General features: G+C 38.2%; 1 protein-coding gene across 17 annotated transcripts in view; it reads right to left on the reverse strand.

The window, feature by feature from the left end:
• Positions 1 to 14153, reverse strand: part of NRXN1 (neurexin 1) — a 916928-nt gene that overhangs the window by 812937 nt on the left and 89838 nt on the right. For 6 of the 17 annotated variants that reach the window (XM_081155801.1, XM_081155799.1, XM_081155814.1 and 3 more), the window contains exons 2-3: positions 8766 to 8783; positions 5506 to 5535 (exon numbers count right to left, since the gene is read on the reverse strand). The exons of 7 other annotated variants lie outside the window; for them this stretch is intronic. In XM_081155801.1, the coding sequence (XP_081011927.1) occupies positions 5506 to 5535; positions 8766 to 8783 (48 nt within the window). Of the gene's footprint in view, positions 1 to 5499; positions 5536 to 8765; positions 8784 to 14153 lie in introns of all 17 variants that reach the window. 4 more of the 17 variants (XM_081155800.1, XM_081155798.1, XM_081155808.1 and 1 more) reach the window with 2 other exon arrangements.

Raw genomic sequence — 14153 nt, forward strand, 5'->3', positions numbered from 1 at the left:
AATCTTAGCAGATGTATTTAAAAGTTATAAAACAAGTATGTATCATGATGTTGGTGATTGGGAATTAGGTACTTCAGAGACAAATTAGCTATATACCAACACTAACGTCGAAAGATGGTAACAAAAATCATGGAAACAAAAGAAAATGTATAAAACATACTAACTGCTTTGTTCTTCTCTAAATATTAAGAATATCAAATCTATCTTAAGCGTAAACAGAATATTCATTGTGGTATGACATTACAGATAAAGTTTTAAAACAAACTTTGATATTGCTCATCAATTAGTTGCAGTGGGAGCAATTATATCCAGGTATTAACACAGTTAGTTTTGAGAAAATCTAATTTTATTTTCTTTATAAATTATTTGAAGATCTTCATTTTCACAAATAGAATACAACTTAGGCACTTATAAAATGTGTAATCATGTTCTTGAGAGTTATAATACCTTGGCCTTCTAGTAACATGAGAAACCTGGATAACCAAACAATGAATGTTCACTTGAAAGAGTCATATGGACATTTATTTTGCAAATATGCTGTAGGATTTATGAACGTGAGGAAAAGTAAATATGCTCATATCACAAGATAAGACTCAACTTTTGGCTTTTCTGGAAGTTTACAATCCAAACCCCATTTAAACACAGATTTTATGGTATAGTATATCACAGTTGATACAGTGTGATTTAAAAAAATAACTCATGTAAACCACAGAACGTAGTACAACATCAGATCTAAACTGCAGTAACATTCCTGTACTTGCTTTTGCACAGATAGTGCAAGTTAGAAAATAAAATTTCATTATTTCCACTGGCACAGTGAATAACACTTAAGTCTTTGAAACCCTTAAACACAAAAATTGATTGACTTTATTTCCTTACAGATCCATTGCTGTGCATATGCCAAAGTAGACTAAAGTGATATCAGAATGATGCCTTACTAGAAAGATACACTGCAACTTGGCAAAAGGATATGAATGCTAGGAAGCAAAAGAAACTTCAGAGACAGAGACAGAGAGGATTCCATGTAATCAGCTGCTCTACTTCTTTTTAGCTATTTGAGTAAGTTTCCCCCTTGTTTCCACCCCCTACTGTCTCCTCCAAACCCGCCATGTCCTTCCATCTCCCTCTTCCAATGTGCACCACACCCCTATTCACATGCTTGTCACGAACACAGCACATTCGAGACACAGTGGGAAAATACTTTGGAAATACAATAGCCAAAAAGACAGACAACTTTCCTGCTCTCACGGAGCTTACAATCTATTAGGAGAAGCTGGCATTAAATTTACAATCACTTATATAACTCTGTAATTACAGTTATAATGACGGCTATGAAGGAAAAAACAGGTCTCCAATTGAAATATCAGCATTTAACTGGCAATTACTAGCCTGCGCTCTTGAGCTATTAACCAGCCATGATGGCTGGATTTGCAGTGTAACTTACTTTAACATTTTCTCATATAAATGGTCACCCGCTACTTTCATAGAGCCACTGAAGTAAAATATAATTTAATAACTTTAATAATTGTTGGAATGAAATGACCACTTAAACATACATGGGAAAAAACAACAAACCAACCAAAGATAAAACAAACAAAAAACCTAAATTCCCAGGGAAATAGATAAACCTATATGCAAAATAAAATGGAGAATAAAGTTAGCATTAGCAATAGTCCCAACAGTACCAGTGATAAGTTTCAAACCTAAAAAGAAAGCAAGCACAATTTCACAAAGACCACTGGGATCCATTAGCCACAAGCAGCAGATGTAAGGTTTGCTCAGAGAAGATCTCTCTCCAGCTATACCTAAGAAAGCTCCAATTCGCTGAAACCAAGTTTATTCCTGACTGTATCCTGTTAAGGGTGACATATCCTTGTTTATAAAACATGAAAGCAAATCCAAATAACTGACTCAAGAGTTTAAACAGAATGACCAACTGAAAATACGAGGCACATGGCCTGTGGGAAGGGTGAGGCGGCCTCCGCTTCATCCATTATGGTTCCGTGAGCACACAGCCGTGTCTCCAGCTGACTTAGCTGCTTTTGCGATATACAAATGATAAGGGATTTTGCAGTTTCCACGCCCTAAAAAGTTAATCAGGGGGCATGGAAGGGTCCTCACCGACTCTATAAGGAGACATCACAGTGATACCAGTGCTCACCTCTACAGGGAAGACTGGGGAAGACGGCGAAGGTTATCAGAAGGAATGTTCTCTTTAGATGGGTTACTTTTTTTATTTTTAAAAAAAAAGAAATGCATTCATCTATCACTGGGCATTTAAAACTTTAGAAAATATTTAAGAATTCATACAGAAGAAATCAAAATAAGCACAATAATGCTCTTGAATCCGATTTTGCTTCTGGATTAAAAAAAAAAAGACATTAATCCAGAAATGAACATTCCAGAGACCCTGAATTCACCACCCCTAAAGAGAAAAGCGGTGTCAGGAAAACTTCTCCAGGATAATATTGTGACAGGAGGATTTGGGAGGCGTGAATTTACAGTGCAAATCAGCTATTTTAGTCTGGGCAGGTTAATACTTATTTTACGCACAACTAGGGTCCAACCTAATATAGAAAGCTACGATGCGAAGTTGCTAGACAGTCTCTGACTTCCCAACAGGCGGCACAAGGCAAGGCTATGGACCTATGAGCAGCCCTGAGGCATGTCACCCTTATCGTTCAAAATGCCCCCACCTGCACCCCCAGCACTCCCACTCTGTCATGTGACGACCTTGTCGGCGTTTCCATTTCCCTATCACAATGGCACGCCTTCAACGTGCAGGCATGGCATAGTCAAGACTGGAGTTTTGATCTAGAATGCAGATTTGTTAAGTTAATTTGCAATTAAAGAAGACTTACAAGTCACATTTCTATACATCTGATTGAACAACATGTAAAGGAACAGGTCTGATTTGTAAAATACTCAACTCCATCTTCTTTCTCCCATTTAACATCAAGAAGCATCCTGGTCCCATCAACGGAAGAAGAAGGAAAATACAAATTTCTGCCCTCTGTAATTTTGTGCAGATTGAGGAATAAAATTTGATGAGAATTTTAGCAAAAATATGTTTTGACACACATACCAACAGAAAACATTTAAGACTGGCATAGTAAAACTGAATGCAGTTAAGTGACACTTAACATTAATTACATCAAAACAAATATCAGCTTAGTATAAACATGAATTATTCCTTAGGTAGAGTTAAATGGTTATGTAATTAGAGAATTATTTTTAAGAGTTACCTTTTCACAACATGAGTACGAGTGCGCACATTTAGAAAGTTTTAGTATATATATGCATTCATACCAATATACACAGGAAGGTAAACAAACACATATAGATATACTTCACTCAGCCAGTAAAATAAAATACAAATACAGTTCACTCTATGCCATTCTGAATCTCATACTAAGGAACAAGGTGAAAAATGCCCACTTAGGAAAGAAAAGTGGGTGGCAATATATCCTAAAAAAAAAAGTTTAAAAAATACCTCACATGGTACACAAAATCATTAAAAAGCAATACATACTGTCATTTGCATAGTTACTGGAAGGCTTAAAATGAGATTAAATTCAATTATTGAAAAATGGTTGACCAAAACACAAATTGCAATCGCTTTTTTTTAATAAACTTTAAAGTATCCAAATAATATTTGTTTCTAAAGCTCTACTTTACACATTTAAAACATTGATACCATTTCCTAGTTATTGCCCAGCTCATGTTCAGGTGCTTTTTTAAGCAGAAAAGGTTCCCTGCTACATGACACACACATGAAGCTGCAGAATGGTGAGCTTTGGTCCCAATTCACCGCATTAACACCGAGAGCATGAGAAAGATTCAGAGGATTCAAGGATCGGACACATTCCTGTGTTTAAAATAACTAGAAAAAAAATGCAAACAAACAAACAAAAAACTGGAGACCAAGGGCACATTCACTAATACATAGTTTAAAATGTTTAATTTAAAAGTGATGATACATATCTACCACAGCTGCCTATCATAAGCCTCCTTTCAGTGAAAACGCTGAACACAATGCGGATGGTTCTACTGGTGAATCACACATGCTTTTATTTAGGCACCAATGCTGTGCAAGAGTGCACATGCCTGACTTACCAGGTGATGAGGAATGAATACCTGGTTGATAATGTTCTCAAAACAGAGTTAGTAGGCACACAAGGAAGAACAGGCTTGTCTTGCTCTTTTGTTTCTCTGTTTCCAATGCTGCCTTTTCTTGATTATGGAGCTAATGTGCACACATGACCTCTAGCAGACAGCAAGGTGGGCACAGGACCATTTCAATGCCGCACATGCTTAGACTCACATCCCCACACAGAATGTCTGGGGCAGGTGGGCTCCAGAGCTAAATGTCTGAGGATGATATATGCATGGTGACTACACTCATCACTTAACTATCACTGAGGGATACTACAGAAACTGACACTGAAACCTGGAGCTAATTTTTAAATACACTAATTATATAAGTAGCTGACATAAAAAAAAAAATCACTCTTAAAGAGCAAGAAAAAAAAAAAAGAGTGAAACATTTTGATGGATTTTTTTTCTTACCTTAAGTTCATAAAATATTCATTAACACTCATACCTACCTCCCAGTGCCCATTACTAATGCCAAAAGATGTAAATACATTTGCATAACTTAGACACACTATAATTCATACAGAGGATAGTAAGTAGAAATAAAATAGTGTAATACCTTTACTTTTACCTATTGATTTGATGAAATGGTTCCATGAAGAAAGGGTTTCCATACAAAGAGAATAAAGAGGAGAGAAACAACAATAAGAATTATGAATATATGCAAATGTACTACTCTTTGAAAATTAAACAAGAAAAGAAAGAATAAATCAGGGTCTGAGAACAAATGGAGATACAATCCGTACGTGTTGACAAATCTGCCTTCTTTTAAACGCAATACATGCAAGGAAACTGGAAAGCCCATGCTCACTTTAAAATGCTGCACAGCAAGGAGATATAATGACTGCAGGTAAAAGAAGCATCGATTCTGTGGAACACTCTACTCAGCATTCTACAAGCCAGGAGCCAAAGATGTCTGCATGTTCCAAGCTGCCATGCATGGGTGAAAAATGGACTTTTTGGTACACTAAGTTAAGCTGAATCTCCTCCTTCAGATATTAATTTTTAATGGTTCTTGGTTTTTCTTTGCTATAACTACCCTTGGAAGTGCATGTGCTGATAAATGAATGCAAACTTTCAATCACAGGTCCTTACGTCTCATTTATTTTCAGATATTACAGTGCAAAGAATGAACAGAAAACAAAGAAGCCAAAGGACCACACCAAAAATCAAACCAACAAATAAAGGGGAGAAGGAACACATGAAGAAAAAAAGTGAACAAAGGTTATGTACTGAATTCGCAGCCAGACAATTCGCAAGCATTTTCCCATCCTTTGCAGTGATGGTTTAAAAGCAGCTACGAAACAAGAAAACACTGAAAGCGGAGTGGAAAAGGAACAGAGCCCATACCTTGGTCGCCCATCATCAGGTGCGCCAGACCTTGAAGGGAAACAAGAGCACAGTCAGCAATAAACAAGGGAGCACGGGGAGGCAGGGTTGTCGCGGTGACAAAAATGGTCAGTGACAGACATCTGGCTTCCTATGAGACATGTCTGCACCACAGAGGCAAGTCCAACGCATTCGTTCAACCCCCGGTTGGAATGCTTTGGGGCAAAGAGCTGGAGACCATGGCTTAAACACGGCACACGCTGCGCGGTGGATTTCTTGCGAATCCGTTGGAACATTCAAGAGCACAGAGCCTGACTCAAATCCAGCCAGTCCCTTCCACTGCATCTGCCCCTCGCGCCCTTGCACGAGACTGTTTCGGACACTGCCTCCGTCGGGCTTGCCACTCTTCTGGTGATGAAATTTTATTTTTAAAAACCCAAAGGAATACCTGAAACATGGGCTGGGTCTGATCTTTTTCCCCTCATCAAAAAATGAGAAGTTTCGTAATTAAATGAAAAAAAAAAATCCTTAGTCACACTGAAAGGGTAATGCAGAAATGTCTCCTTGTCTGACACATGTGGCAACTGACTAAGCTTGTTCAGATACAAAAAAGATCCGTAGGCATGCGGTTTTAACATTCGAAATTACTACAGAATAATGTTTTTAAGAAACAGTGGATCAGCTTTAAATAGGCTCAAGTAATTTTCCATGGAGAACAAAACTGTTTATCATTTTACTTAAACATAACTTAGATGCTAAACTACAAGTTAAATGCAAGTGAGTATATATTATATATACATATATACACACATATATGAAACAATTTCATCAAGGAAATTTCCTGAAAGAATATTGAATTTCTTTTGTTTATTTAAATTATTTATTATCTTCTACTTGACAAATAACTACAGATTGAAGATCACTCCTTTTCTATAGAATACTACTAATGTCCTCTTAAAAAGTTATTTTACTATCCAAGTAGATACTTTTTACTGAAAGGCATAATTCCTAGTTTTTATTCTAAATTCAGAAATAAAGCTACTCTTCAATCCATGAATATTTCAAAAATATGGGAAAATGTCAGAGCAATATAGTATGCATATAATTTTTACAAAATTTGCATTTCATTTCCTAGTGTTATTTCAAATATATTTGAGACTTTGAGATATATAACATTTTACATTACTTCAATAAGTATTAAAATAATCAGTGTCTTTCCTTAAAATTCTACAGATATTTAAACATTCCTAAGGGCAGATACAATTACAAATTACCATATAATCACAATATAAAATTATTAAACATAGTAGTTTAAGGTTTCTGTCATCCATCCTCTTTTTGTATTTTCTAAGTGATTCTAACAAAAAAAAATATAATCGCACAAGCAGATTGAAATGTTTATGATTTGTTGGCGGTTCATGACACTTCATATGCCTAGGAATAGTGGCTTATCTGTCCAAGTGATAGAATTTTTCATTTAATTCACTTTTAAAACTACCATACATATTTACTAATAACAGTTTATAACGTTAATCAGGGAGTTAACTCTGTATCAGATCTAACTTTTACAAGATATATTAGACATCTCTAATGGTTCTTAACACCACCGTGGTAAGGATGGAAATGAATACATTTCCAAAGCATTTGCACTCCTCATGCTAGATTTCCTACTTCTAAGGGATCGAGACTATATTACCAAAGTCAAGATATAAACAGGGATGTTAAAACGATGACTGAATAAACTTTATTACAATAGTTATGGGCCTCCCCTCTGAAAATCGTGTCAACACTTCTCATGGGATGATTGCGTGTAAAAAGAGAGGCATTCCTGCTTATTAGGTTGGTTTTAAAGCCCGTTGGGATGTGACTGGATTTAGAGAGAAAAGAATAAAAACATGAAACTTTTAACAGATGATTAAGGAAATGAAAAAGAAGTTAAAAAGGTAACTTAAAAAAACTTTCAATCTTAATTAGCATGCACTATATAAATGAGACTGATTTTGAAAAATGTCAGACCTACAGGGCAGTATCATCTTCATTAAGTGCATACTCACATGCTATTAAAATTATAGTCTAGAAAAGCAGAAGCCTTAAGCAGAGCCAACAATGGGGAAATAATCATTGATGATTTCTTTTGAAGTTTTAATCTATTACTTAAACAATGAAACACATGTTCGGCAACCAAGCAACTATACTGGACACGAGTGAGTCACAAACAACATGCTGAAACTTGCTTCTGATCAACTTTATGTCACCATGAACTGTTCTTTATTGGAAACATCAAATCTTAGTAACTTTACTATTTATCTGTAACCTTCAATGAGGACTTTTGTTCTAAAAAATCTGTCATTCTGTACAAGTGTATATTATTTTTACAGAATGATTTTACTTCAAAATATTGCAGCAAAATGAAATATGCTAAATGTTTGCTTCTGACATGCAGATATTGGTAAATTGTTTAGGCAAAACAGTTAATACTATAATTATATGATTTGATAGAACACCATCTTCCATTCCACAATTATTTGTTCTACCTAGTTCTGCATTTTTATCATACCTAACACATTTAATTTCTTTAAAAATACAATGTTGAAATATGTTTAGCTTGTTGGATTCTGTAGGAAAAAGTGTATAGCTTTGTCAAAATGTCTTGAGAGATAATTTTTGAAAAAACTTAAGTATTGTCGTTTTATTTAACAGACACAGAGTATTACAAATATACTTACCACCAGTCACGGTAGAGTGCTGTGTGCTTTCGCTTCCACTGGCCAATGGCTTATTTTTTAATCTAAATATATGCCTCTTACTTACAGTCAGTACTTTACTCTGTGTTTTTATACATCAAATCATTTAAAACTAAACCAATGGGCTTGAGATGATATAATGCTAAACAATTCCAAAAGAAAAAATAAATCACTTTGATCAAGAAAAAAAAAATGGAGAAAGGATCATGCACTGTGTTCTGAACTGCAAATAAAGACTTTCTCACTTACAATTAAAGTAAGGGGATTGTCTTATTTTTCCATACAGAACACTGCAATAGGTATTCTGGGTTCGCAGGGGGTGCTGAAATCCCCCGAGGACTGGAATGAAGGCGGGAGGAGTTTCACACACTTGGGGCGGGGGGGAGACACGCGTGTTCTATATGGAAAGTGACACAGCCCAGGAATAAACAAACGCTCCGACAGATTCAACTTACCGTCTGAATTTGAGATGTACTCTGTTAATGCTAAGAAATAAAAGGCAAATGAGAGCTGGGATAAAAAGTAAAAAGCACCCACCTTCCACATTGTTGTCTTCTGAAAGCACATGACAAGGGGGAGAGAAAAGGGAAAACATTCATTAAGCAGCATGCAGACTGGACCTTGCCTCTGCATGTCTTCCTCATGCAAGGCGCCAACACACATGCACGGCTCCACCGCTACGTCCGAAGGGGAAGACGACCCTGCGAGCGGTCCCCTCCCACCCGCAGCGTGTCACAGTGTGAGGCTAAATTGCAGTGACACGGGTATGTCCTGAGAAGGGGCTTTCAGGCCTTTCACGGTCCTCCATACAGCAAGCATTCTTACATGCTGCTGGCAAGGTTTCTCTAGGCAATACGTTTTAAAGCTGTTTTTATACCACTCTTAAAGATTCTATTTCTGAATTCTGATTTGGACTTGGAATGGAAGAAAAATATACATGAAGTCTCGCTTAAAGATACTCGTTCTACTAAATATGCAGTCGATTTTCTACCTTTCTTCAATGAAACACAACGTAAATACGCAAAAGTCTACAACTTGTTTGACTTACTTATAGTGTTCATCTTTATTGCAAATGATGATAGTTTATTGTAATTATTAAAATGCTAACTTTTAAAATGTTAAGTAGAAAATGTAATCGTTACAAGAAAAGTCCGTTTTGGAATGTCCATTAGGCAAAATTTATCAAGATTTATTCACTTTTATTTCTGTTTAGAGTGTGAATATGAACAGAGCTAAGATAATTACAATATTTGGTAAACTTTCCCTTATATTTCCATATATTTGTATAATATTTACATATCTTATATATTTATTTAAATACATTTCCATATATATATAAAAAATCAGATTTATATGTACTTCCTACAAATAATCAATGTAGTTGAATGGGATTTAAGCTATTATTAGTATGTCCTAGACAATTCAAGAACTATTAGAGATACAGGCCTTGGCATCCAGGTAGGAAATGTAAGGGAAGCTGTTTTATGGGACTAGGGCGAGAAAAAGGCTTCAGTATAATCACAATTTTTCAATAATAAAATATATCCATGTTTAAATTCCTAGTCTTCTTAAATTTCATTTAATTGGCTATACTTTTTTAAGTGGTCATTTGATCAAAAATGTTTATAAAGAACAAAACAATAGCAACTGTAAAAATAAGAAAAATACAACTATAAATTAATCATTTCATAAGGTTTGAGGAATATTTTTAATGGCTAAAGTTATTAATAAATTAAAAATAATTAATTTTGTTTAAATCATATCAGCTGGAAACTGAAATGTCAACACAGGCACATTTATTCATGTGGTCCTAATATATAATAGAACATAGCTGGGGATAAATGTGAACAATCACATCTATACAAAATACTTGGTTGGCCAGAGTTGATTTTAAAAGAATTTTTTTAAATGATTGCAGTATTTTGTATGAGATAGTCATTTACTGTGTGGGTTTGGTTTCCAATCTACCAAAAAAGGAATTAGACTGAATCTGTTTCTTTTCAATGATAACTCAGACATAACATGGACACAAATATTAAAGTATTATTTTATCAATTTTTATGGGAAATCATACAAAGATCTAGATGCTTTCCATATTTAAGATACACTTTGGTTTTATACTGTCCTTTGAAATTCTATTCTGCATTTAAGATGATTACTTTTAATAAGATTATTTAATGTGTAGAGTAGTAACAAAATCAGGGAATTTAAAAGAGAGTCAAGTGCCCAGAAGGTCTATCAATTATTATAGCACTATTTAATTTCTGCAAACAAAAAACTGGCAAATATGGCTCTGAGTAGTACAATCCCAGAAAGAGGTTTTGGTAACTTGCTACATGAAAGTCTAATAGGAAAAGAAAAATGAAAACCAAACCAACCACATAAAACAGGCCTGGGCTTGACACCAACTTTTAAAATGTGCTAAGTAGGATATCGGGGAAAGAAGCTGTACTCATAAAATCAAGATCATTGATCTGCTCCCCAAAAGTAAATTCTCATTTTGCTGTTAACTAAAGGCACAGGGCCACGGCTGGTGCCATTGCCTCTACCCTGTCTTCCAGCATTTTTGTGAGATTTTATTTATAAGGGGAACCAGGATGACTCATGGGGCTCTTTCTATGCAAATCTAAGTCATGCCCAACATGTAAACAAATCCTGACTTGACCAAGTCCAGAAAAATGGTCTGTATCAGAAGAATTGGAGTTTAAAAAAAAAATCAAAGTACTAGAGTAAAAGAAAGGGTAAATATTAACTCCGATTGTTAAAAAAGAAATAAAACTGGCTTGGAACAGGCTTGCCTAGGGTTTGCATATATTTTCTGATTCAGTCATAGGATAAAAAAAATTCTCTTTACTTGTTTCATTCTCTTCAATCCTGTTAGTATCCTTTTGTTGGTTTTAGTCAATTTAAAATCTGTTAACCTGAAGATGATCCCCTATTATTTCAGAATTTGGCTGTCGTTATAAATGATGGTGGCTCTAATGTTTACAACCACCCTCCAGATATTTTTCCCTTTCTCTTTGGCTTTGGAATTAAACAAAGAATATCCAGTTTTAAAGAATCGTCTTTCTGATCACTTCAACTTTTGCTTTCTCCGTGGATCCTTAGACAATCAAGTACTTGGGTTATTTTAGCAGCAGCACAGAGAGGTGGAAACTGGTACGCCACGAGGTAAAGAGAAAGCCGCGTGCTGTGCTCCGGCTGTAATGCAGAAAGCAGTCCACCAGGCCTTCCCTGCAGACACTGTCAATTTAGGGAACAGCTCCCGGTTTGCAGAAACCCTGGCTTCTTAATTCTGCTCGCCTAACCCTGCTGTGTACATGAAGCGAGTCTCTTAATAATCAACTTTACTATGGTGACCATCCACCTCAACAGGGCTCGCTCCTTTTCTTTCCTTTCGATTGTGAAACTAATGAATACAAAACCAGAAAGGAAGATACCTTACATTTTATTTTTCTTTCAGGTAAGACATGCTTCCTTCACAAAGATGGGAATTAGGCACCAGAGCATCAGTCATGTTACGAATGCTGGAGATGAGGAAGGGAGCTGCGGACTGTTACATTGTCAGCTCCCAAATTACTTCAAAGGAGCACCTCCACAAAAATGTTTCCTTTCGCCCTCAGTCTATAAGAAAGCAAGGACGGTTCTTTATCACGTCAGCTCTTTGGACATAATCTTAATTACATTTGTAGGAATGAGTAAGAAAACAAATGTGCTTGTTTCAATATAAAGAAATTCAGAAATGCCATCACGACCAGTGGGTAAATTAAAATTTGAAATATCACAAATAACTCCTTCTTGTATAATCGGTGTTTAGGTTTAGCTATATGAAAAGGTTCACCTAAATGTACAAGTGGTAGTCAACTTATGTGCAATATCTTACATTTAAAAAAATGGCCAGATGGAGTTTGTCGCCACTCGGGCTCTTCGTCTCCTGTGGTTTCCTTCCTTCTCTGCTAGTTGCCCGTGACTGGCTCCCCTCATTTCCTTTGGCTCCCCCTCTCCTCCAACGACAATGCCACTACAGCAGGTGGCTTCCCACCCAGACCATGCCCTCCGAGGAGGGTGCGGAGCCGCAAAGCGGGTGGCGGGCCGGCAGCCGAGGGCGCGGGCAAGGTGCGGTCCCCCCCCTCCCGGGCGGGCTGCCAGCTTCTGGCCTGGCCGCTCCCGCCCGTCTCCGCTGCCCTCACTTTAGGGATGAACTGCCGGCGGGAAGAGCGTGGCTCCCAGGGAGACACAGGGTGGGGCTGTGTTTTATTTTATTTTTCTTTTGGTGTCAGCAGTGAAAGTCTTTAGAAAAACTCAACAGTCTAGGCAGGCGTCGAGGACGGGGGACGGGGCACCACAGGCTGCGGGTCTGCAGGGCGGCTCGAGGGAGGGCAAGGCGGGCAGAGCCAGAGGGGGTCCGCCGGGAGAGGGGCACAGCAGTGCCCCCGCAGACCCAAGGGGCCAAGGCGGTGGGGCAGCAATCCGGGGCTGGCTGCAGAGACGCTTGTCAACAGGTGGCCTCGGAAATGCAACTTCAGTCTCTACATTACACTCCCAGGGCCTGCTGCAGCCCTGGGCCCTGGGCAGCGCAGAGCCCAGCGCAGTCCCCTCCTCTGCTCAGGGGTGGAAGGCGCGGGTGTCGCTCCGCACCAGCCGGCAGGGGAGATGCTCCCGGCGCCACGCGGGAAGGAAAAGCATTTCCCTACGCACATCACGGGCGAGGTCTCGCTCCACTTTCGGTCCAGGGCTAGGATTCAAGCATGTTATAGAATTAACGAGTCCTGCGCGAAGTGCTTTGAGAAGCTGACGTTGCCTTACGGTGTTGTTTCCACGGGGAACCGTGGTGAGGGTTTCAAATTGCTTATTCAAAGGACTTTTGGAATAATACTTTCATAAGCTGCAGGCTGCCTGTGTGTCTGCTTCACACAGGTGCCAGTTGTGTTACAAACAAGTTTGTGGTATTCAATTCAAAATGCTCCGTCTTGTTCATGGAGACAAGGAGGGAGGAAAGAAAGGCGGGCAGGCTAGTTATACGGCCGCTTCTTCGTGTTTTAGCTGTTCAGTGGACTGACGGAATTTAACAGGTATTAGCCGACATATTAAAATTAAATGGCTCGCATAAACTATATTCTATACAATATCAAACTTTCTTTTTATGAGGAACTATTATGAAGATTTTTCTTTGCTTTTGTAGCCTCAATTCTTTCCTACACCTAATTTGAGAGGCTACATGATATAGTCATTCAACAGCTGGACTTAGGACCACTGCATTCAACATTGACATAAAAACTGTGACAAGCACAGCCTACATTGTGTGTGCTCATGTCACTTTTTTCTCAAGAAGTTTCCTTAAAATTGATTTTTAGAGAGAGAAAGGGAGGGAGAAGAGAAACATTGATGTGAGAGTGCAACATCGATTGGCTGCCTCCCACATGCCCCCTCCTAGGGATCACGCCCCAAACTGGGCACCTGCCCAGACCAGGAATCAAACCAGGAATCAGCCTTTCAGTGCACAGAATGGTGTCCAACTAACTGGGCCACACTGGCCAGAGCCCATGCCACTTATCTTTATTGTTTCATTGCTTTCTGAGGAGTAAACATTCCCTTACATGAAACTGACCGGAAACATCGAGCACGCTGTTCCCGCGCCCGTGCTCAATCACTGCCACGCAACTCTCCAAAGAAAGTTGATTCGGTTGAGCAGAGCTCTTTCCCTCAGAGTGTGAAGTCATCATACTTTAGGAAGCAGATCAGGAAAGCTCTTGAACGGACGTTGGGAGAATAAATTTAAGTCCAGCCCGGCCTATCTACCCAGCCCACCACCCCTCCTACTGGTTAGGTGAACGTGCCGGTACTCAGATGTGACTTTCCTTACGGGAACAGTGAGTAGGACACATTCCTTGCCTGTGTTTTACCAAAACAGAATATTCCAGTGTG

The sequence above is a fragment of the Miniopterus schreibersii genome (genome assembly GCF_964146895.1).
Source record: "Miniopterus schreibersii genome assembly, chromosome: 13".
Taxonomy (NCBI): Eukaryota; Metazoa; Chordata; class Mammalia; order Chiroptera; family Miniopteridae; genus Miniopterus; species Miniopterus schreibersii.